The 21,265-nt window shown below is 39.5% G+C and overlaps 1 protein-coding gene across 1 annotated transcript; it reads right to left on the bottom strand.

Moving 5' to 3' along the window:
• Positions 1 to 66: 66 nt before the first annotated feature.
• On the bottom strand, positions 67 to 20,565 carry castor1 (cytosolic arginine sensor for mTORC1 subunit 1). The gene is made up of 9 exons (XM_085181037.1): positions 20,267 to 20,565; positions 14,313 to 14,383; positions 9,456 to 9,649; positions 8,751 to 8,886; positions 7,693 to 7,816; positions 7,083 to 7,193; positions 5,838 to 5,920; positions 5,111 to 5,205; positions 67 to 907 (listed from the first exon to the last, which is right to left on the bottom strand). The coding sequence occupies exons 1-9, from the start codon at positions 20,422 to 20,424 to the stop codon at positions 836 to 838; spliced, it is 1,044 nt and encodes a 347-aa protein (XP_085037163.1). The 5' UTR covers positions 20,425 to 20,565; the 3' UTR covers positions 67 to 835.
• Positions 20,566 to 21,265: the final 700 nt, after the last annotated feature.

Here is a 21,265-nt window from a genome sequence, read left to right as displayed (position 1 = left end):
CAAAAAATAAGACATAGTGTTATTGACCTCAGGTTAAGAAATGCTGACCCATTATTTATTTATTTATTTTTAAAAAAGGAGAAATGGTCACCCCCCACAGAGATTGTGGTAGTTTTGACACAAGCATCAACATATTTCTTCTCAAACCAGAACAAGTGAGCTCTGTTGTCAAAACCAAAAATTCTCAGTTGTATTCTTGCATGATAATTACAAACGATTGTTTGTCACCGCGTTGCGTTTCAAGCTACACACTTCCAGTTGAGCACAAATGAAAACAGCAATACTTGCAAATGGTCTTTAAATGAAAAAAGAAGAAAAAAAAATCCCTCACAAACAAAACAACTGTTGCTTTGACATAATATTATAATGTAACACCACACTGGAAGACTAAGATGTGTGCTGAGTGTATTCTGGTATATGCTGCAAAACATTTCTTAATAACAATTCATCTTCTGACCATACATGTCTATTATACACGCTCAAGCCAATTTCAGCTTGTGAAACTGAATGCTAAAGTGTGGTTGTGTCCGTTTTCAAGTGTTTGTGTACTGTGATGTGCATTTGTCAGCTTGAGGACCCCCTAAGGCTCATCCTGTGCATCCTGCCTCGACAGGTATAACAGGTGGCCTCGCATACAAACTGTGTGCACGCACCACAGAAAAGCGCTTGTGGTGTTCATGGCAAATTTGTAGTAGTTAATACTGCTGGCAATGCAGTCCTAATCTAGGCACAGAGTTAGTCTCCTTCTCTGCTGGCCTGCCACCTCTAGCTGTTAGAACTGGAGCAAGAGGACATAAAGAGCCAAGATCATCAAGAACTATCAGTCCTTCAGAAATCAGCTGGTGGCTGGTTCGTTCCTCTGGTGCTGAAGCATGTCTGTCACACTGACTATGTCCTCTTCAGGGACCTAGAAAAAAATTTGAAATACGTATTATTACATTTATTGCTTGGCAACTTAAAGAACAGCTTTATTGTGTTATAATCTTATAAAGCTGACATGATGGAAATACTGTGGTTGCTTCTGTTATCTCATTTTTAAAAAATCTGGACTCACTTTGTACAGTTTTTTCTGCTGGGCAGGTAGTGTAACAACTGTTTTATTACAGTTAAATTAGCCTAATATGGATGCAGACAAGGTTGATCACAGTGCTAAAAATCAACCAAAACAGTAAAGTTACAGTTCCTAATACCAAAACATTGAGCTTACACAATGATTAACTTCCATGAAATCAATTGACATTTACTGGCCCATCTACTTTAGTTAAAGATAAAATGATTGTGATAAATTCACTGAAAGGTGCTGACCTACCACCATCTCATATGCATATATGCATTTTCTTTTTGGATATTTGTCACACTTGTTTCAGATTCACATTTCAACATTATGCAAAAATAACGCAAGTAAATACAAAGTGCAGTTTTAAATGATTTCCTTTATTAGGGGATAATGCTAATAATACATAATGATAATCATGCAGGAACACAACTATCTGAAAGGCACCAGGAGCTCCACTCTGATTGGCTTTGGAGCGGCCTACTAAAGTCTTAAATATGACCAGATGCTTTGGCTTGACGTTAAACAGGTCACTCGTGTTCGAAAACCCTCCAGTTTACCCTCCAAGTAAAATGATTTTGCTCTACAGCAATGTGAAAGAGTCACTGCACCTCTTGCTGTGTTGTTTAAGATGACTTTCAATCCTTTTCATCAGTGCAAAACAAAATTCTTAAAAAAAATGTAACGATGGCATTCCCCCCACCCTTTGCTCCATATAAAGGGTGCCCATTGGCAAGAAATACATCTCAACTACTACAACTGAATGACTTAGCAGAAAAATATTCCAGGATTGCGATTATCTACTAATGCAAAGAATTTCTCAGAAGTGCACACGTCATTGTGATGTCACAGCAAGTGTTTTTTGTTACTTTTTTTCTCTTAAAGTTGCAAGACTTTGCTATTAACAGAACAGTGTGGTTATGGTTCACGAGTAAAGATAGCACCTGATTGCAGTGACAGAGCGGAAAGCAATAGTGTTCCGTGACTAAGACTTTGGTTATTACTCCCGTCATCCATACACCCATCCATGTTATATTGAAACATTGTACAAATATTTAAAATTTATAACCCCGTTTCATAAAGAGATGGGACGCTGTATAAATCATACCATAAATAAGAACAGAATAAAGGGATTGTAAAGTGATTCAAAGCCCATATCCTTTGTGTCTTCTTCAAAACCCAAGAAGTTGAATCCTTCACTGCTCATATAAACACTGTGGATAAAAACATAAAAGGTCACCAGGGAAGACAAAGGATAACTGTAGCTGACCTGCATTGGCTACCCATAAAATACCGCATCCAATTTAAAATACTGCTGCTTACGTTTAAAATGACCAACAACACGGCACCGAGCTACCTTAAGGAATTCCTTAAATCGTATGTTCCTGCCAGAGCATTAAGATCATCTACTCAGTTACTCTTGGTGCAGCCTAGATCTCGGCTGAAGTCTAGAGGTGACCGGGCGTTTGCCCTGGTTGCACCAGAGTTGTGGAATAACCTTCCGATTGTGATCCGGGCGTCCGATTCCATCCAACCTTTTAAATCACGGTTAAAAACCTATTTGTTTAATCTCGCCTTTCCTGCTTGTTAATGCTCGCACCTGACTCTTAGACTTTATTAGACTCTATTTTATCTTCTACATATTTTTTTTATGGCTTGTGCTTTTATTACGTTTTTATTTTGATATGCATTTTATATTACCCCTGTGTATTAGTGGCATTGACCTGTGAGTATATTTGATACTTTGCTAAGGCCTTATAATACTCGTGTTACTTCTCTGTCACTTATGTTAAGCACTTTGGTATACCGCTGGTTTTTAAAATGTGCTCTATAAATAAAGTTTGTTGTTGTCGTTGTTTGCCATTCCTGGACTGTGCCGTGGGCATTAAAGGGAATTGAAACGTCAACCCTGAAGTTTACTGGAAGTACACACACACGGACCACACACTAGTTTCACAATGAGTTCCCTCGAAACCTTGGCTGATTATGACCTACACCAGTTTTCACACCTTGGCTCATGTGATTAGGTAGAGGATCATTAGGACGTCCATTGTGCCTCTGTGGGGGGGTGGTACACTCGCATAGTTGACCCTTTAGAACTGAAGAAGCTTCTCGGATGAGAGGTGAAACTTCAAGCAACTTAAAGAAGTCCGGACACTTTTCTTTCCAAGCTCCTTAGACAACGTGTCTAAATTAAAATTAGCTCAAGATCACTGCATTTTTCTTTGCCATTCTTTAAATTTGATCCTGTGTTTGTGGGAGCTATGAGATTTTTTTTTTACGTTTTTTTAATCCATGTATTGCAGGGGTGGGTAACTCCAGGTCCCAAAGGCCTGTGTCCGGCAGGTATTAGTCATCACCCTGGGTCAACACACCTGAATCAAATGATTAGTTCATTACCAGGCCTCTGGAGAACTTCGAGACATGTTGAGGAGGTAATTTAGCCATTTAAAATCAGCTGTCTTGGATCAATGACACATCTAAAACCTGCAGGACAGCGGCCCTTGAAGCCTGGAGTTGCCCATCCCTGACATCCTGGTTTCCAGAACCAGATCTTGTCTGTTTTAATTGCTGTGCTGCCTAAGCACTCAAAGATTGCACCTCTTCAATACCTTTATTTTTAAGGATTTTAACTAAAATAAATAGTTGAGAACTATTTATTTCATTGGTGAATTATTCACCTATGCAGGCTTCTACAGAGTAGGGGCCTCTCCACATCTTTAGTCTGGAAAGACTGAGTCAGTTTATGTATTTATTTTTTAAATGTTACTAACCAATTTAACTAGTTGTTTAATATTTGGCCTTTCACCATATTTAATTAAATTAAAAACAACACTTTGTTGTCACACAAGGGCCAGGGATAGCTCAGTAGGTAGAGTGGTTGCCCCATGATCGGAAGGTCAGGGGTTCGACTCCACTGAACGGCTACCCTGAGGTACCCTTGAGCAAGGTACCGTCCCTACACACTGCTCCCCAGGCGCTGCATTGGTGTATAACATGATTATTATATTATTGTACTATTCTCAAATAAAGATTCTTAAGGTTTTCAAATCATTTCATTTACATTTTATACAAAACAGCTACTTTTTTATTTGGATTATAGCTGCAGATAAGAAGTCTAATATTGCAGTAGAGAAATGCAATATCATACGCGGTTTACCTCAGATCTCTCTACTCACCTTACAGACACCATGAGAAAAAGCATTTCTTGCCTAAATGTAGAGGGGAAACTTGGTTTTGTTGATTCACAGGCAGGTTTCTCGGAAATGGCAACAAATGAGCCAGATAAAGCTTTCTTAGCAATTTTCAAGATAATGCAGATAACTTGCTTACCAAGCTGGCACATAGACAATTTCAATGCAACCAATTTTTGACAGGCACGATAATGTGCATATCAAAATGAACCTTTGAAGACACATCAAATTTTGATGTGCTATCAAACCACATGGAAAGTACAGAGTTTCAGCATCATATTTGGAGTCAATTTAGCTACCATCACCTTCATCTTGGTAAGGTTCAGGTGTGTGGAGGCTAATACGGCAGACTGAGTAAGGGACAGGTAACCTTACATGTACATCGAATTTAAAATAAACTGTGGAGGAAAGAAAAACAAACTTGCTTTGAGAGTGTAATATAGGACTTGGTTGAATCTAAATGATCGCATTATTAGTAGCATATATCACTGACCGAACACAAAGTTTGTGACTTCAACTCGAAAGGCAAACATCTGCATCCTGTTTTTATGCTTAATCTTAACTCTGACAAGAAGTGATTTGCATCTCCACGGATTTGCTGATTCGATTTCTCTTCGGGATGTTACCCAATCACATTAATCTTTTGACCTCCATGCTGTCGTCTAATAACAGAATAAGTTAAACCTCCAGTACACACATTACATTTCCCTAGTCGCGTCATAACACGTCATACTTTTGCTAAGTTTGTGTGGCGTGTTTCTCTATTAATCACAAATGTGATCTGTACGATTTATTTGCATAACCCATGACATGTCAGATTGAGACTGTTCATAATTTAAGGTGATCAAAATGCTGGACTCACCAGAGCATGGTCAAAGCTGAAGGTGCTTATGTAATAGGCAGAGATGTCACTGTCGGCGAGAGGCTGCGATATCTGGGCAACTATACCACATTCATCTATAAAACATAACGAGAGAAGGAGAATAAGTAGCACAATCATAATCAAACGACATAAAAAAAATAATAATAATGAGGGTTCAGTTGTTTGTAAATTTAATGAGCATTTTAATTTAACAGTTTCCTGTTTCCACATCAACTGGCAAGACTTATTTAGTATGAAACAGAAAAAACACAGTGTTGCCTGCCCATTTCATTCTCCTGTTGACAGAACAAGTTTTTTTTGACAAAGATGGTAAATCAAATCAATCATAAGTCTGTTAAGCATTTAAAAACCTGATAATTAAAAGTGGCTACAACCATCAGCTATGCTAATTTGGTCAGCACAGTAAAACATCTGTTTGGGGACAATTAAAGGCAGGGTTTTTTTCCCCCATAGGTATATATATGTATTATATTTATCCCACTGCCTGACAGGCAAACTACAAGTCGCTGTGAAAGTGTGATAGCATAGTAGTCTTTATTTCCACCAATCACCAAGTTCCTAATTACTTACCTGTCAAATCGGAAGTGGACTAGATCTGCGGTTGTCGAGATAAGTGAAGACGGATACAGCCAAATGCATACAGTTACCTCTTGATAACACATATGGCTGATTTTGAAACATTTGAGGAATGAGTAAAATATCGTACCGAAACCCAGCGGTTGTCCTCCTATGCGAACCATTCTCCACAGCTCCCCGGAAGAGCTGGTAAAGAGAAGATCGGCCGGAAACCTGGAGCACACAAATCAAACGCTGATTTGTTACGTCAGAAATGTAGCGGGGAAAAACATCCTGTAGCAATCACCAGATAAAATACTGCAAAAGCAGCAATGCGGTGTGCTGAGAAAACATCAAAACAACTGCTGTTCAGGTTGATATTCATTATTTTTTGGACTCAATGCGGTTAAATTGTCCACACTTGGCTTAAAACGCCTGCATTAAAATGATCAAATAGAGCCGCGTCAAACAACATGAGCTGTGTTGTGGCTGAGACATTAAGAAGACAGAAAACCTGCTATGAACTCAAAGCAGCCTTCAGTGCACTCAGTCAAGTAAGCAAACTTTTTATGTGGCACCTATTCATGTGCAGCTCAAAGTACTTCAGACATGAAGCAACTTGAGCAACTTATAAGCCAGAATAAGACTCAGTTCGAAATGTCAGGATTCATCAAGCATGAGTTTACTTATGTGGGGGACTGAACCATGAACTAAGCTTTTTCTCTTGCCAGAGAATGCTCTGGCTGCCACCTGAAGATTAAACAACAAAAATATACTAAAATAAGGATTTTTCTTTTTAAAGGGCTCTAAAATATATGTTGCCTTCATGATCTGTAATGAAATTATTTAGACAATTTGTAAAATGAAACCTAAAACCTCTGAACTTAATCCTAAAGACTTTGGAAAGTCATAATAGATTTAACAATTCAAACACTTTATAAAGGCAGGTGACTTAAGAGTCATGAAGACATCAGCAAGCACTAATAAATGTTCACAAAGGCTCCTCAGGCAGGCCATGTTGGCAGATTTATCCAAACTTACAGTAACTAAAACTAAGGTCAATTCCTGTCTATTTTTATTTTATTTTGTCTGGCAAGTTCATAAAAGCATTTTAGTTAGTTGTAAGATTTTCTTAAGTGTATTTTTATTTTAACTAGCTAAAATGGTTTTGATTTTACTTTAGTTTTATTCAACTTTAATAACCTCGGCTCTCAAGTCCTCCGACTGTTCAGTGGCAAAAACATATGACTTAAAGATTTAATCCAGAACTTTGGAATCGTGCCAGAGGACCTGAGGGGTTATACCTGTTCATACATCGTAAGCAAGAAAGTCATAGATGCCAGCAAAGAACCATGAAGTAAATTAAAATCAAGTGAGGGAAATTTAGATTGCCTACTGTCTCTGAGCCTCAGTGTCCATCACCAGTGAGATGTATCCATCGATGAGGGAGAAGGAGAAGAATTTAACACAATCCTGGCTTGGACTTGGCTGGGGGTCCTCTTTAGGACTGAAAAGGAGGAAACACATTAAACGTGACACTAGAGACAGAAAAACAGTAGAATTTTTTAAATTTTTAATAAGGACACCATAATAACAAACTGCGTCAGCCACACATTTATTACGGTTGTCAAGCACAGAGCAAAAAAAGCAAGTCATAAATAAAAATGTTGGTCTTACTTTAAAATAATTAGATGTGAAAACATGTTAAATAAAAATATGTATGCAGAATAAAAGCAGTCTTTATCAGCTTAGATTTCGTATAAAATATGCTATAAGTGTTTTTTCGTTTCAAGCGTGTCCTGAAATTAATAAAAATACGTTATAAATTTTCACTTTAATGGTAATCTAAACACAATCAAAGCAATGCTGCAAAGAAATAAATTCATACTACCATCAATAAAACAAAAACAAAAAAAGCCTGAACTGAACTCTACTTTGGGTCTTCTGCTGCCACCTTGTGCTTTAAAACAGGTATTGCAGTGAAGTGATTAAAAACAAAACGTCACCTGCTGGAATAAAAGAGAACATCGATGAGTGTAGTGGCAATGGACGGCAGTGTATCGGGATCCAGGGACATGACACAAAACTGGTTCTTTGGGATCAGAACCGGGTGAACTGTAGGCTGAATGGCTGCAAGAACAAGCACAGTGTTAGCCGTAAAATGGGAAGGATTGGAATAGAACTACTACAAATGGGCATTGCACACAGGTTTTTCTAGTTTTTCTAGACAATAAATTGTCTTTTAAGACAAAAATCCTTTCATCAGTGGATCTTTGTTGATCTATGGATCTACTCTGTTACTGTTTTCTATTGTTAAAAACAAAAGTAAAAAAAAATAATAATAATGTGGTAGCTTTTCAGCTTCTACGTGTATATTGACCTTCTAGCTCATTCATATTGTACAAACTCTGTTTTTGCCTAAAATACTGTGCATGTTTTAATAAATCACTGCACATACTTCACATTTTCCTAGCAAAATATAAGGAAATGAGGGTTAGTCAAGGCTTTTGCACAGCGCTGTATGTCCCAGTTGGTTGCGGTCTTTTTAATCATGACTTCGCTTCTCTCTGTAGCATTTTCTCTTTCTTCAGTACAGCATCGTGGCAGCACTGCTGAGTTATAAAATATCAAAGAACAGCAGTGATGCCAGCGCTGACACGGATGCATCAATAATGACTTTGCATGGGCTCACATCGCTGCCTTACATTCAAATTGAGTTGTGTAAGGTTGCACAAATGTTAGTCTGACCTTAGTCGAGAGAATGCAAGACCGCTCACAGCAGAAGCTGCTACAATATTTGCAGTGTACTCACTACTGCATGTGTTAGACTTTTCTAAAATAAGATGCTTGTGGAATGAAAAAAAAAACTGCTTTTAAGTACTTTTCCATAGATAAAATCATTCTTCAGTTGTCGTTTAATGATTTGTGACGTGGACTGTAAAACAGTCACCTGATGACACCGGCCTTAGTGAAGGTGGCGCTCTGGCATTTTAATGTCCGTACTTCCTCTGAGACAAACTGGATCAATGAATAAATCCATACCAAATAGCCCTGTGACCTGTACCTTCTCTGCCGTTCTTGTGGAGGCCGTTGGAAACATCCTGACAATGCACAGGAACAGACTCTCCTCCCTCCTCCTTATAGATATTGAACTCCTCCTCTAGTGTGCTGACGACCACAGACAGGTCTTTCTCTTTCACCTACACAACAAAGAAATTGTTGAAAATAAACATCACAAGTAAGACAGCTTATCGATTAAATATATGCAACACCTCCTCCATAAGCATTTCATTATAATATAATATAATCTCATGCTGTTTCAGGATACTACACTCGCTCACCTTTAAGGAAATACCCGAGCTCAAGCAGCATGTGAGACATTAATATACTTGCTGACACAAATATCTGTCAAGGTGTTACGTATTTGTGCCCACTTCACACTTTTCACATCTAATATGTAACTTTTTAGTGTCCTCAGCACGGTTGAGGATTAATTCCTTAACTGCCGAATTGGTGAATGGACAAAATGCAAACAAAGGCTTATTTTATCTGGCAAAACTCAGTAGTAGCAAAAGGTTTCAGTGCATAATTGCAGGGTGACTTTTTTTAAAATAAAAAAAAAGCATTTAAAATTGCATTTAGAATATAAAAAACTGATCCAAATTATACAACCGTGAATAGTTTAGAGTGGCTAATTAAACAAGGTGTAATCAAGCAGAATAAAAATGGATAAAAAAAATGTTTGCAGATTTAAATAGGTGGTGCTTACCAGGATAAAGTCAGTCTGATAAGTGGAGAGCATGAAAACAGAGACATGCTGCTGGGCAAGGGGTGCAATGACCGACTTGGCAATCTTAGTCACGCCAACAGCCTGAGAGCTGCTGGAGGCACTGCCATTAGAGACCACGTTGAGTGGCAGCCAGATGGCGCTCTCTACCTGGAGGTGCTCAGAGGGCCGCAGCTCTGAGGGTACAAATAAGAGTAAAGATGATTGGTAAGCAAAAAACAAAAAGATGCATAGATTAAAAAGGAAAACAAAAAAATAATATTAATTGAATACCCTTGGCTAGTGTTTATTTCAATGTCCAGCAGGACCCAACTATATATTAATACTGTTAAAATGCTGCTGATGTACTACTCAGGCTGTGAAAATGTTTCAGTATTCCCTTCATGGCGAGTCTGGGGGGGGGGGGGGGGGGGGGGGGGGTGTTTCTGTAAATTGAGAAATTTGGGGTTGGGATGAACTGATAGGATGCAGTGTTGTAACTCAGGACTGCCTTGGTGCCACAGATTTTAATAATTCACTTTTTAAGAAAATCTGTCCTACTTTTGTGGAAGTGCTTTGACTTAAGAGGCCTAGATGCTGTTTAAAAATTGCCAACATGGTGGCTTCCATTTACGTTTGTTGCCATGTTTTTGTTTTACCAAAAAAACAAAACAAAAAAAAAAGCACTTATCTATAAGAAAATAATAATGATGCCACTGTCACACTAATAGGAAACCAAGCAAATTTTCTCATAAAGCTCAATCTGCGAAAAAGTGCAAAACTTTCAGAAGTTGCAGCTGGCAGCATAACCGTTGAAAACACACTGAGCATACATGTTGTGTAAATATTTTACATTTGATAAATATTCAAAATTCTAATAGAGCAACCGCACAGCTTCTCAGAGGATCAGTCATGAGTTCCACAAACAGTAGCAGTTTAATCTACTTTAGGATCAAGTGCAGCAAAGTGGATTCTTAAAATGTTGCTGCTGTTGATGTATCTGTATCTTTGTGAGGCTGCAAACGAGGCGGTGTTAAAAAAATTACTTCCTGTTGCTTTTGCTGCTCTGTACACTGAACCCACACTTTCTCTCTCCCACCTGCTCTCTCTTCCTTTGCCACAGAGACCTAACATGTCCCCGCTATTTACACCGCAAACGGCCAGCAGTGAAATAAGATGTAAGCAGCACTACAGCAAGCGCTTGATCATAGAGTGGGACTTGCTACCAGTGCTTTTATGGGGCAAAGCTAAAATAGATGATCCCTCGCAACGCATGTCTGTAATTTAACTCTCTGGATCAAAATGGAAAGATGGTATATATTGTCCTGAAATAAGACCCAAGTGGACACTGACTGGTAGTGGCAACCTCTGGGGCTAATGTGGAAGTGCCGAAAACTGTAGTAGCCACTTGAGGCGGGGCCCACACAATTTTTACAGCCCAAAAGTTTTACTCTCTAAAGCTACTTTTGCAATTATGCAATTATATCAAAATTAATATGGCTTGCCATATGATCAGCTGTCTAACAGACAAAGTGTTTGCTCCAGTGGAAAACTGTATTTCCTTTCATTTGTATGTTACTTAATGCTAAAAAGCAGGCATCTGTTTGCGCAATGCACCCATCCAGGCTCACTAGCGATAGCTCATAAGTAGGGATGGGTATCGTTTAGGTTTTATCCGATACCGGTGCCAAACTGGTACTTTTGAAACGGTGCTCAAACCGGTGCTTAAAGAATGGAGAACACAAAATTGGTCCAAAAACCTCTCATGTTCAGCTGTTTTTATTGTAAAAAGATAACAATGTTAGCCTTTTCTGCAGCTATAGGGCATATATGATATCACTCTTGGCTGGAAGCAGTGCTTAAACAATGGAAAAAACAAACTTTGTCCAAAAACCTCTCATGTTTAACTGTTTTCCACTTTTTCTTTGGTCATTTTAGCCTTTTTGGCCAGGGTGAAGGGAGTATCTGCCATCAAACAAGAAGACAGCTGCATGTAACTACGACAGTGTTTGCTAGTTCACCTTACATGCATTAATGTAATAACGTGGTTAGCCTACTCAACGTAAATTGCACACGAACAACATGAAGCTACTCACGCAGAGAAGAACGGCTGCTGCTGCCATCATCATCCGTCACCACCACACCCGCAGTAGATGCGCTCGGTGTGAGGTCTCGCAGCAAGCTATCAAATACGGCGCATTTTTCTGCTTTAAAAAAAAATGCTATGCGTCGCCAGGTGTTTCATCGGATTTGAGGTGTTACCTCCTTTGACAGTATCATGGTATCACCTTAAAGCACTTGTTGCAGGCTGGTGAGTTTGCATATTTTGCTGTGAAGTACAGCCAGACTTTTGACCGCTTCGTCTTGGGCATTTTTAATCTGTAGCTCTGCTCTAAAAGTAGGTACGTACCTGGGCCCGCCTACTGTCCTCGGAAACGTAAAATGATTGGCTAGAATTCAAAGTGTGTGACATCTCAGAAAAAAAAAGCACCGAAATGAAGCACCGAAATGTGCGCTGCTTTTCGGTCTGGTTACTACCGTTTATGTCAGAACCGGTGCCATCATCGCACTGGATACGATGATGGCACATACACATTACCCATCCCTACTCATAAGGAATTCATCCTTTTGTTCAAATATGATTACAACCCCCTGCAAAAAACAAAAAGGTGGAGGCGATTATGCAAAGGGCTTCAACAGTGAGAATAAAAAAACAAACAACACAAAAAAAAAAAGCCCACCTTCAACCATCTTTTATATACAGTCTTTTATATAGATTTTTCACAAATTCACGCTACCCCTGAAATTTTCTCAACATTATCACAATGAGCTTTATGCAAGATCACATATATCCAATGCAGTTAGATCATACGCTAAGTAGTCTTTACTTTCAGTCCGTGCAACGTTCTGCCCACGTAATAGCAACATTAAATGTCAGAAGAATTCACAGCAACTCTGTGGGCACGCCATACCCAGGCAGCACTCTTACATAAACCTGCTTTGTGACAAAAAGCAAATGAATACAATGTCTTGACTGCCCAGAGTTCATGTGCAATAACAGCTTAGGCAGAGATACTCAGGTTACAAGTTTGGGAATTGCATGTTGTAACTTTTCATCTTTTATGCCAAACCCTTCATAAACATTTAAAAAACAAAAACACATCCATCAATGCTTTTCGAAATGCACGTTGATTTGAACTTCAGGAAACCTTCACAACCTACCACTACCTCTTGCAATGAATATTCCCCTTTCTGTTTCTTTATACCCTTCAAGAGAAGCAATGTTCTGGTCGCCATAATTTGTCACAGGAAGCCCCTTGCGGCTTCACTACACCAGCTTTAACCTCTTAAAATAGGTTTTCCGTCAGAAGGAGAGCAAGAGAGGAGAGTAATGGAGAACCCCGAGGCGGTACATGCCTTTAACAACTACATTTGTGTTAAAGGACGAGACAAAAATGGCAGCAAAAGCACTGGATGGGATCAGAAAGTTGTTTTCCCAAATGAACTTCAACAATGTTGCGATAATCGGGTCCAGGCATTGTCTAAAGTTGGATTTTCTCACAAGTAGAACACAATGGGAGATTTTGTTTTCACTACTTGAAACACTTCACATGGTTTAGCTGAGAGGTGGTGCCTAGGTAGAGCATGTAAGAGGCAGGACACATGACGTCCATTCGCTTGCACTGAACTCTCTGGACAACTGGTCTATTCACAGATTCACACGGGCTCTTTCTGACATTACAAAGACTTTGTACTAGAGATGGCAGCAGGTGCTGTCACACACACCTTCTCTGTGTGATGTCTGGAAAAGTTCAGTGCTGTGTTTCCTTTTTTAATTGCTCTAATAATTTATTTGACCTTTTACACAAGATTCTACTTCTACTAAGTTCAGCAAAATAAGCTGAACTTTTTTTCCCCCCCGGAAAGTCGCATTAGGTTATGTGGTGCTGTGTATTTCAATATCAGATGGTAAGTGTGAGGCTCTGTGCAGGCATCTAGGCAAACCAAACGACGACTCGGCCATGGACTTCCTGTCCGTGTATGCAACAGATTATACTCCTCGATTAGATGAACTGCACAAAGACAACAGCCTTATGTGGTGGAGTGGTTAGCACTGTCGCCTCACATCAAGAAAGTCTCTGGTTTGAACCTTTGTGGGTTTTCCTCTGGGTACTCCTGCTTCCTTCCACATCCTAAAGACATGCATGTAAGGTTCACTGGTAAATCTAAATTGGCCGTGGCTGTCGGGTTGATAAAGTGCTTAAAGTGAGTAGAATAAAGTGCTATATGAATGTATTGTTAAGATGTGGCAGGGAGTTTAAAGCACTTTAGTGATGCTTTATACTGTCAGTCCTTCTTTCATTCACTGATATCAGAGATAAACTAGATCATCTCCTGTGAAACTGGAAGTAAGGCAAAGTTGCATAAGCTCTTTGGGAGGGCACGAAAAACACTTTTTTTTGCTCGATTGACATCATTTAAGTTTACAAGTCTACAACCATTCTACCGCGTGATATCTGTGAGGCTGAACAAGAAAGGAAGGAAGCAACATTAGACTGCTAAAACAACACAGCCCTATGTTGTGGACCAATTCAAGAATACATACTAATTCCAAATCGTGTTTTTACTGGAATCGGCAGGAGCTTCCTTACATTGTTTATCAGCCTCTTTTTCTCCTAAATTTTTACATTATTGGTAGATTATTTTTCTTCTGATAAGGCTGGCTGACAAACAGATATGCTACAAAGATTAGACATAGCATACATTTATCGATATCTGCACACAGTGTTCAGTTGGTACTAAAATGTGGAAACATAACCCCCTGCCGAATAGAAATGCAAATGAACAAGGGTATTATACCTTTGAATCCTTCCTCGTCAAGGACAACTGTGTAGTTCTCTGGAGTCTCAGTCAGACTAAAGAACTTGCATCTGAAACAGGATAGGAGGCACAAAAAAAAAAAAAAGAAAAGTAGGAGATGAGAAGAGGGGAAAGAGAAACAGGAAAAAAGGCCATGTTATTCATTTGCAACCAACAAAAGGAGGTTCAATATATTCCTTTAACAAGTAAATGGAATTTTTCACCAATATGTACATAGGGTTTCAGGAGTGGATGTCCCTTAATTGGCACAAGCCTAAAGCTCTATGTTATGCTTCTATCACTCCATTGTCTATAGCAAATGGAGGGGAAACATACCAAACTGGGGCACTGCTTTGGCTGACAAACGCTCCTTTCAAATAATGTCTGGGCAGCCCAGTTTAAAAGGAGATATGCGAGCTTATAAAAGTCACTAGATTGTTTATACACATCTATAATTAAATCTGTTTTTCAAAACTGGATGAACCATAGGCAATGGTTTAAATCTTTATGGTCTTCTTGAAGCTTGTTTTTAAAAAAAGTGTCCGATTCATTAAATGGTGGTGTAAAACGGTGTCGTTTTGCCTGCTGATACAGCCCAACAGGGTTAACAATTTATGAAGAAAAGAGCAGCTGATATGAAACAAGACAGAACATTGATGACAATTTATTGTAATCTCTTCACCAAGCTTTGAGCTATTTGTTGTAAAAGGCAGACTCAGTGGCTCATGTTCAGTCCTACTGAATGGTGTCTCTGTGGAAAAAAAAAAACAAAAAAAAACACTAGGCCAATAGGATTTTGTGTGGTTTGACAGAGGGAAAAAAAACTCAACAATCTGGTACGTTCTCAAAGAACATACAAGTAAAGAATACAAAGGGAAGCTGATAGAACTGATCTGTGCATAACTCTGTCTATTGTCTACTTAAACATTAATATGAACTTTGACAAAACAAAGCAGGGTTTAGTTTTTCACTGGCCAGGCTAGACTTAAGATTTGCACTTCTTTAAAAAAGAAAAACAGCCACAGTTCACACTTCTGATGTGTTGAGTTTAAACTGTTGTCATTTTGTTTCATATCTGGTGCCATTCTGGACTGGAGGGCTTCTAACACTTACAATCAAACATTTCTGAAGTCAAGCTTGACTTGGGGGTGGAAACACAGGTAGCCTGGCTGTGTCCTTGAAAGCTCAGCTGATGATGTTTGTCTCACAGAATGTAATGTGATAGTAAACACTGTCTTCTAGGCTGCTATAGATAAACTTGAAACTTCATACTGAAGAGCCAAATCTTGGCATATATATTTACCAACCATTTTATTAGGTACACCTTTTCAATTGCTAATCAACACAAATGTCTAATTAGCCAATAATTTGGTAGTAAGTGTATGCATTTAGCAATGTCATCAAGTTCAAACAGAGCATAAGATTGGTGATTTATGAGATTTTAAATGTGAATATTTCAGAAACTGCTGATCTACAGGATTTTTCCCACAACGCTCTCTCCCAGAAAGAAAAAAGAAGAAAATATCCAGTGAGTGGTAGTTCTTTGGATGAATAATGCCATAATTTGGTGTAAACAACATGAAAGCATGGATTCATCCTGCCTTTTATCAACAATTCAAGCTCATGATGTTGGTGTAATGGTGTGGAGAGTTTTTTCTTGGCACCCTTTGGGCCCCTCTACTACCAACTGAACATCATTTAAAAACCACAGCCTACCTAAATATTGTTGCTCATCATGTCCATCCTTCTATGACCACAGTCTACACACTTCTGATGGCTGCTTCCAACAGGATAACCCACCAAAGCTCAAATAATTTCAGACTCGTTTCTTGAAAACTGAGGTCACTGTACTCAAATGGCCTCCACGTTCACCAGATCTCAATGCAACAGAGTGCTCTGGAGTGTGGTAGAACAGGAAGTTCACATCATGGATGTACAGCTAGCAAATCTGCAGCAACTGCATGATGTTATCATGTCACAATATGGACAGAAATCTCTGAGGAATGCTTCCAGCAGTTCTGAAGGCAAAAGGAACAAAGAGGTATACCCAATGAAGTGCCCTATGAGTATGCAAAGCAACAAAGGATTAGGGATTGATATTGCATATTTCACCAATATTATTACTGATTCTTCTTCATAACACTGATTTTTTGAAGTCAATATTTGGTCCCTATTTAATGTCCTGTGTTGAAAAAACAAAAACAAAACAACAAAAGCACATGGCAGACCAAAGCAACTGATCGATGACCTAAAAAAACCAAAAACTTCAGGGGTGCAAATTCCACTGCCACAGGTTGAAAGCCTATGATTTAGATGGACTGGCAATTATGGAACCAGATTTTAGCTAGAACTAGTTAATACTTATACCCTTGAGAGGAGCTATCTGCTAATAACTGGTGGATTAACAATGGGGGATAATAAATGTTTTGCCAGAAAGAAGTCAGGCAGGGGCCTCATTAGCGAGTGTTTTTATTTTTAGTGATGGAGAACCTAAAAGCAGTTTCTAAATCGAAGATCTCTTTGTTTCATTTGAAACCCTAACAAGGAAGTGCGATATTCCTGTATTCTTACAATGTTGCTGAAGATACATTCCTCTTCCTCTGCTTATCAGTCAGCTTAGACTACTACAGCCAAAACCTGAGAGAGACAGTCTAACTCCTGAGTCAGCAAAAAGTAATCCCTGGCATGAAATGGGACAATCACGCCACATAGACAAAGAGAGAGGCAGAGAGAATGCTGTTAACAGTAACTACCGGCTTTGCTAGCAAGCTCAGCCAGCCAATTGTGTTACAATACATCTCTCATTTCCTGTTGACCCCTCACCTTCCCTAGCAAGCAGTTTCCTGCAGCCAGTGTATGTCAAGCAGCTTTCCTGCAAGTAAAAACGGCAACGTTTAGTGCACAAATGAATGTGCTGTGTCGTTTGGAGCAGAGGGTGAAGACTGACTTTGTACATCCAAGTAAGCCACAGCTCAGCAACATTCTGACAGTTTGAGGAAACTATCTGGGAAACAAGTGTGCATATTTGGTTTCCTGTTTGCAAAGTACATGCAAGACAGATGTTTCACCTATACATCTATGCATTATAATGCACTAAGAAGAAAGCTGGAAAACCATTTGCACTGCATTGTTTTTGCAGTCACATGAAGACTGCAGAACTGCAGTCAGTACAGCCAAGCCAACTTCTTATGAAGTCAAAAGGAAGATCCAATTTGACGTCTACTGTTGTAGAAAAAGTAAAAAGTATATTTTCTTTCAGCTTCCTTCAAAGAATAAATCTGCTCAACAAAAAGAGTTATTGCTGTTCATAACTTGGGGGACACCAGTGGCACAGATGCATTTGCAGGCTTGCCACTGTAGATTCAGGCAAAGAATCTACAGTGGCAAAGCAAAGTCAGTGCCCCAAACATGTTTTGTACAGCATCCAGTAACATGGGTTGGAAAAATAAGCTTCTGTTGAAGTAGAAGGAACACCGAGAGAAGGAGATGAAAATAACTAGAAGAGATGAGGAAGCAACGGGTAGCGAGGGAGCGGCCAAGTGGGGAAGATGAAAACCAAGCACACAAGAGGTTGGACTTTGATCCAGCTGCACAAAACAACGGGTGGTAGCAGCACTTAGGGAGTGAGGGCTGGTGACGGCACTGGGCCTGCAACTGATGCTCCAGCTGAGAAAACATGATAAGCACACAGAAAACTGATGCTCAAGGGCGAGGAATGAGCCTCAAGTCCTATGATCACAGCACGACAAGTTGTCTACTACCATAGCAACTTATGAAAACAAGATTCTTAGTTTTCTCTCAGGCTTCCTTTCCCCCCTCCCCCCCAGTTTCATAAAGGCGGGTGGGTACGGGGTGTGGGAAGTCCTCTGTAAACAGGAGGAGCGGGAGCCCCAACCTTGACGGATCACTGAAGCAGACAAGTGGAAAACTCCCAACCGGGTTTCTGGCTCGGCTGAAGTATTGTTCCAACCCATGCTCTTGTTAGTTAGCCACCAAAGAGAAGAAAGGAGGACTGTGTGGAGCCTGCGGGGCTACATCCACAATTCAGGAAGAACAATATATTGAGCTGATGCTGAGCTTTGTTTATTACTCTACCTACAAAGTGTAAACAACTACTAAAGACAAAACCAGAATACTAATAAGACTAGAATGGCTTAGAAGCCCAAGGTGCACATTTTTTCAGCCATTCTAGGAGAATTCACTGATAACTTAGATATTTTATATTCTGCAAAACAGAGTATTTGACATTTATGTTTAAGTTGGTAATGACGCTGACATTTACAGAGTAATATTGTAGCTGATAGTGCACACTTTATTCCATCATATGAATATTTCTTTGTAGACAAGGCAAAAGTGTTCCTTTCACTACTTTTAGCCTCTGCACTATAGACATAGTAAGCTCCAGCGCTAATGGACGCTGAAGAAAAATCCACTATGCCACATGTGATTACCTCCTTAAAATTCTGCTCAGAGCTGCGTTCAAATCGCTTTGCACAGGGAGTTGTTCACAAATGAGTAGCAGAGGCCTGAAAAAGGGAGATGGCTAAAAGTGTCCCGGAGCAATCAGGCTTGTTTTTGCTCCCCGATTGAAATCAAGCAACTAAAAACAAACTTCTCCACCACTCCCCATTCCGCATCACCTAGTATTTGACCAAAAGGTGGAAAAAAAAAAAAAAAAAAAAAAATCCCTCTTGCTCATGGAAAAAGAAACAGGAAAAACAATGGTGACATAACTCCAAAGCATGATCAAAATGCCCTTTCTGGTTTATTCAGTGCTTCGCCTACTTTTTAAACATATACTGAATGCTTCACTAAACCTGTTCAAAAAATGTTTATACCTCTCAAGTGAGTTTTTAAAAGTAACTATATATTTATATGGATTTTCTTGTTAACCGGTTGCCCAATGCCTTCCTCACACAAATCCCACACATCTATGATTATTCAGAGACATGTTATTTACTTTCTACAGTACTATAGAATAAGTCATCATGACACAGTGTGTCTAGTCTATGTCAAACTTATTCCATTACCCAATACTCAACCGAGTACTCATGAAATCAATCGAGCATGTACAGAGATGCATTTGACATATGGATTTATGTTAGATGTAACTTCTCTATGGTCTTGTAAGAATGCACTTTTACTGCCCATCTGCCCCTAAATAATAAAAAAGTTGCTCTCTTTTTAAGAGGAAGCCAAAATAAGGTACATCATAAGAACCTTTCAGAGTATGGTGTGATATACAGACTTCAGAATCCAGAAAGGCGATGACATAACGAAGCGCTTTCTAGACAGTCGTTTACAGGTTCTTTGTTACTCAACACGAGAGCTGCAGCTGAACCCCGCACGGCCTATATCATGGTGGTCTGAAGACAGATGCCGATCTCTTCTTTTGGTCATTTATACATGGGCCAGCCGCAATAATAAACAATTGCATAACAATGGAGGGATATCCAGGGATTAGCTGAAAACTGGTACTAATGCATGGGTGAGATCAGAAAAAATTGCAGACTGCACGTTGGTTTCGAGGGCAGGATGTTATGTATTAAGTTTGTTTCGGAGAGACGGGATCCAACCAAAATACACAACGGTACTGCACCCTTCTGAAGTAGTTTGATTAAAGCTGATTTTGTGCCCACTGGAAGAATCGCGTATTAAAGGTATGCAGGGCACAAAAATTCAGTTTAAATGCTGCAGATTTTGTGCAAATGCAACTATAAAACAGAATGTCTAAAAACAAAAGCTACTGCAATTCTTTACATCTACATGCACCGTTGTGAATCATTCATGGAAGCAAAGCATGTGCAGGCAAATCGGCTGCACCAGTAATAGCTCGGCCACCCAGTGAATGAAGAGGCGCTGTAGGTTATCTCATATGTCCGTACTGGATTACCAAAGCTGATTCGTAAAGCGAAGCGACATGACCATCTGGCCCGATCAATGAATCTCCTTACCGTGTCCTGTTCCGGAGAAATATCAGCTTTATCAGTGGGTGTGTGAAATTCACCAGACCATTCTTGGATATACTGGTGACCCTCAGCCTGTGGTCCAATATGTGCAAGTCCATATTCCTGGTTGCGAGCAGTTCCTCTCCACTGCTCTGTTTCTGCATGCGGCGGAGAAGACGCCTTCCTAGCTGGATGATATCATTCAAATGTTAAAGAGACATAGGTCATGAGTATTTCCGCCGACTAAAAAACCCACGTCACGCTGGTGCTTCTCTCAGAAAAGAGAAAAACATGCGACGCAACCAGACGCCAGCCCCGCTTAACTACTGTATATTCAAATAAAGGGACAGCCCTAGAAAAGACACGCCCCCTCCTCTTAAAGCTACAGGTTTATGCCGATGCTTGGCACGTGCACGCAGGGTGTGTGTGAAACGAGCTGTGACAACTTCCGGTTTTGTTTTAAAAAATAAAAGCCATCAAATATTCTCATAATAGTTTGTTCATTTAGCGGATTTGAATGCACAACTAAAACAAAAGATTACAATAATTATAACTATTACTATTATTACAATTATTTACATTTTTTTCATAAGAGTGTAAGCAAAACAATATCAGTATCATTTTAAATATAATTACTTGCTGCTTTCCCCCCTCCATCAGCTACTCATGCTGAAAGCTACCAAAGTTCTCTAATGACTCTGCCATAGCAGGCCTCATCAAAGTTGAGGATGACCCAGAGTACAGACAGTGGCCTGGTGCCAGCAGAATCATCTACTGATCAATGTAGTGAAAACCAAGGAGCTGATTATGGGTTTCAGATCAACCACACCAACACTACTGAACATCCAGGGAACTAGCATTGAGATAATGGACTCTTATAAGTACCTGGGTGTACCCTTACCTGAAGAATAATCTGGACTGGTGTCACAACGCTGATACTCTTTACTAGAAAAGTCAGAGCAGACTACCTGCTGAGAAAACTGAGATCTCTTAGAGTGCAGGGTG

Source organism: Neolamprologus multifasciatus, chromosome 12 (assembly GCF_963576455.1).
Source record: "Neolamprologus multifasciatus chromosome 12, fNeoMul1.2, whole genome shotgun sequence".
Taxonomy (NCBI): Eukaryota; Metazoa; Chordata; class Actinopteri; order Cichliformes; family Cichlidae; genus Neolamprologus; species Neolamprologus multifasciatus.
The sequence above is the reverse complement of the archived record's forward strand: the minus strand, read 5'-3'. Positions and strand labels throughout refer to the sequence as shown.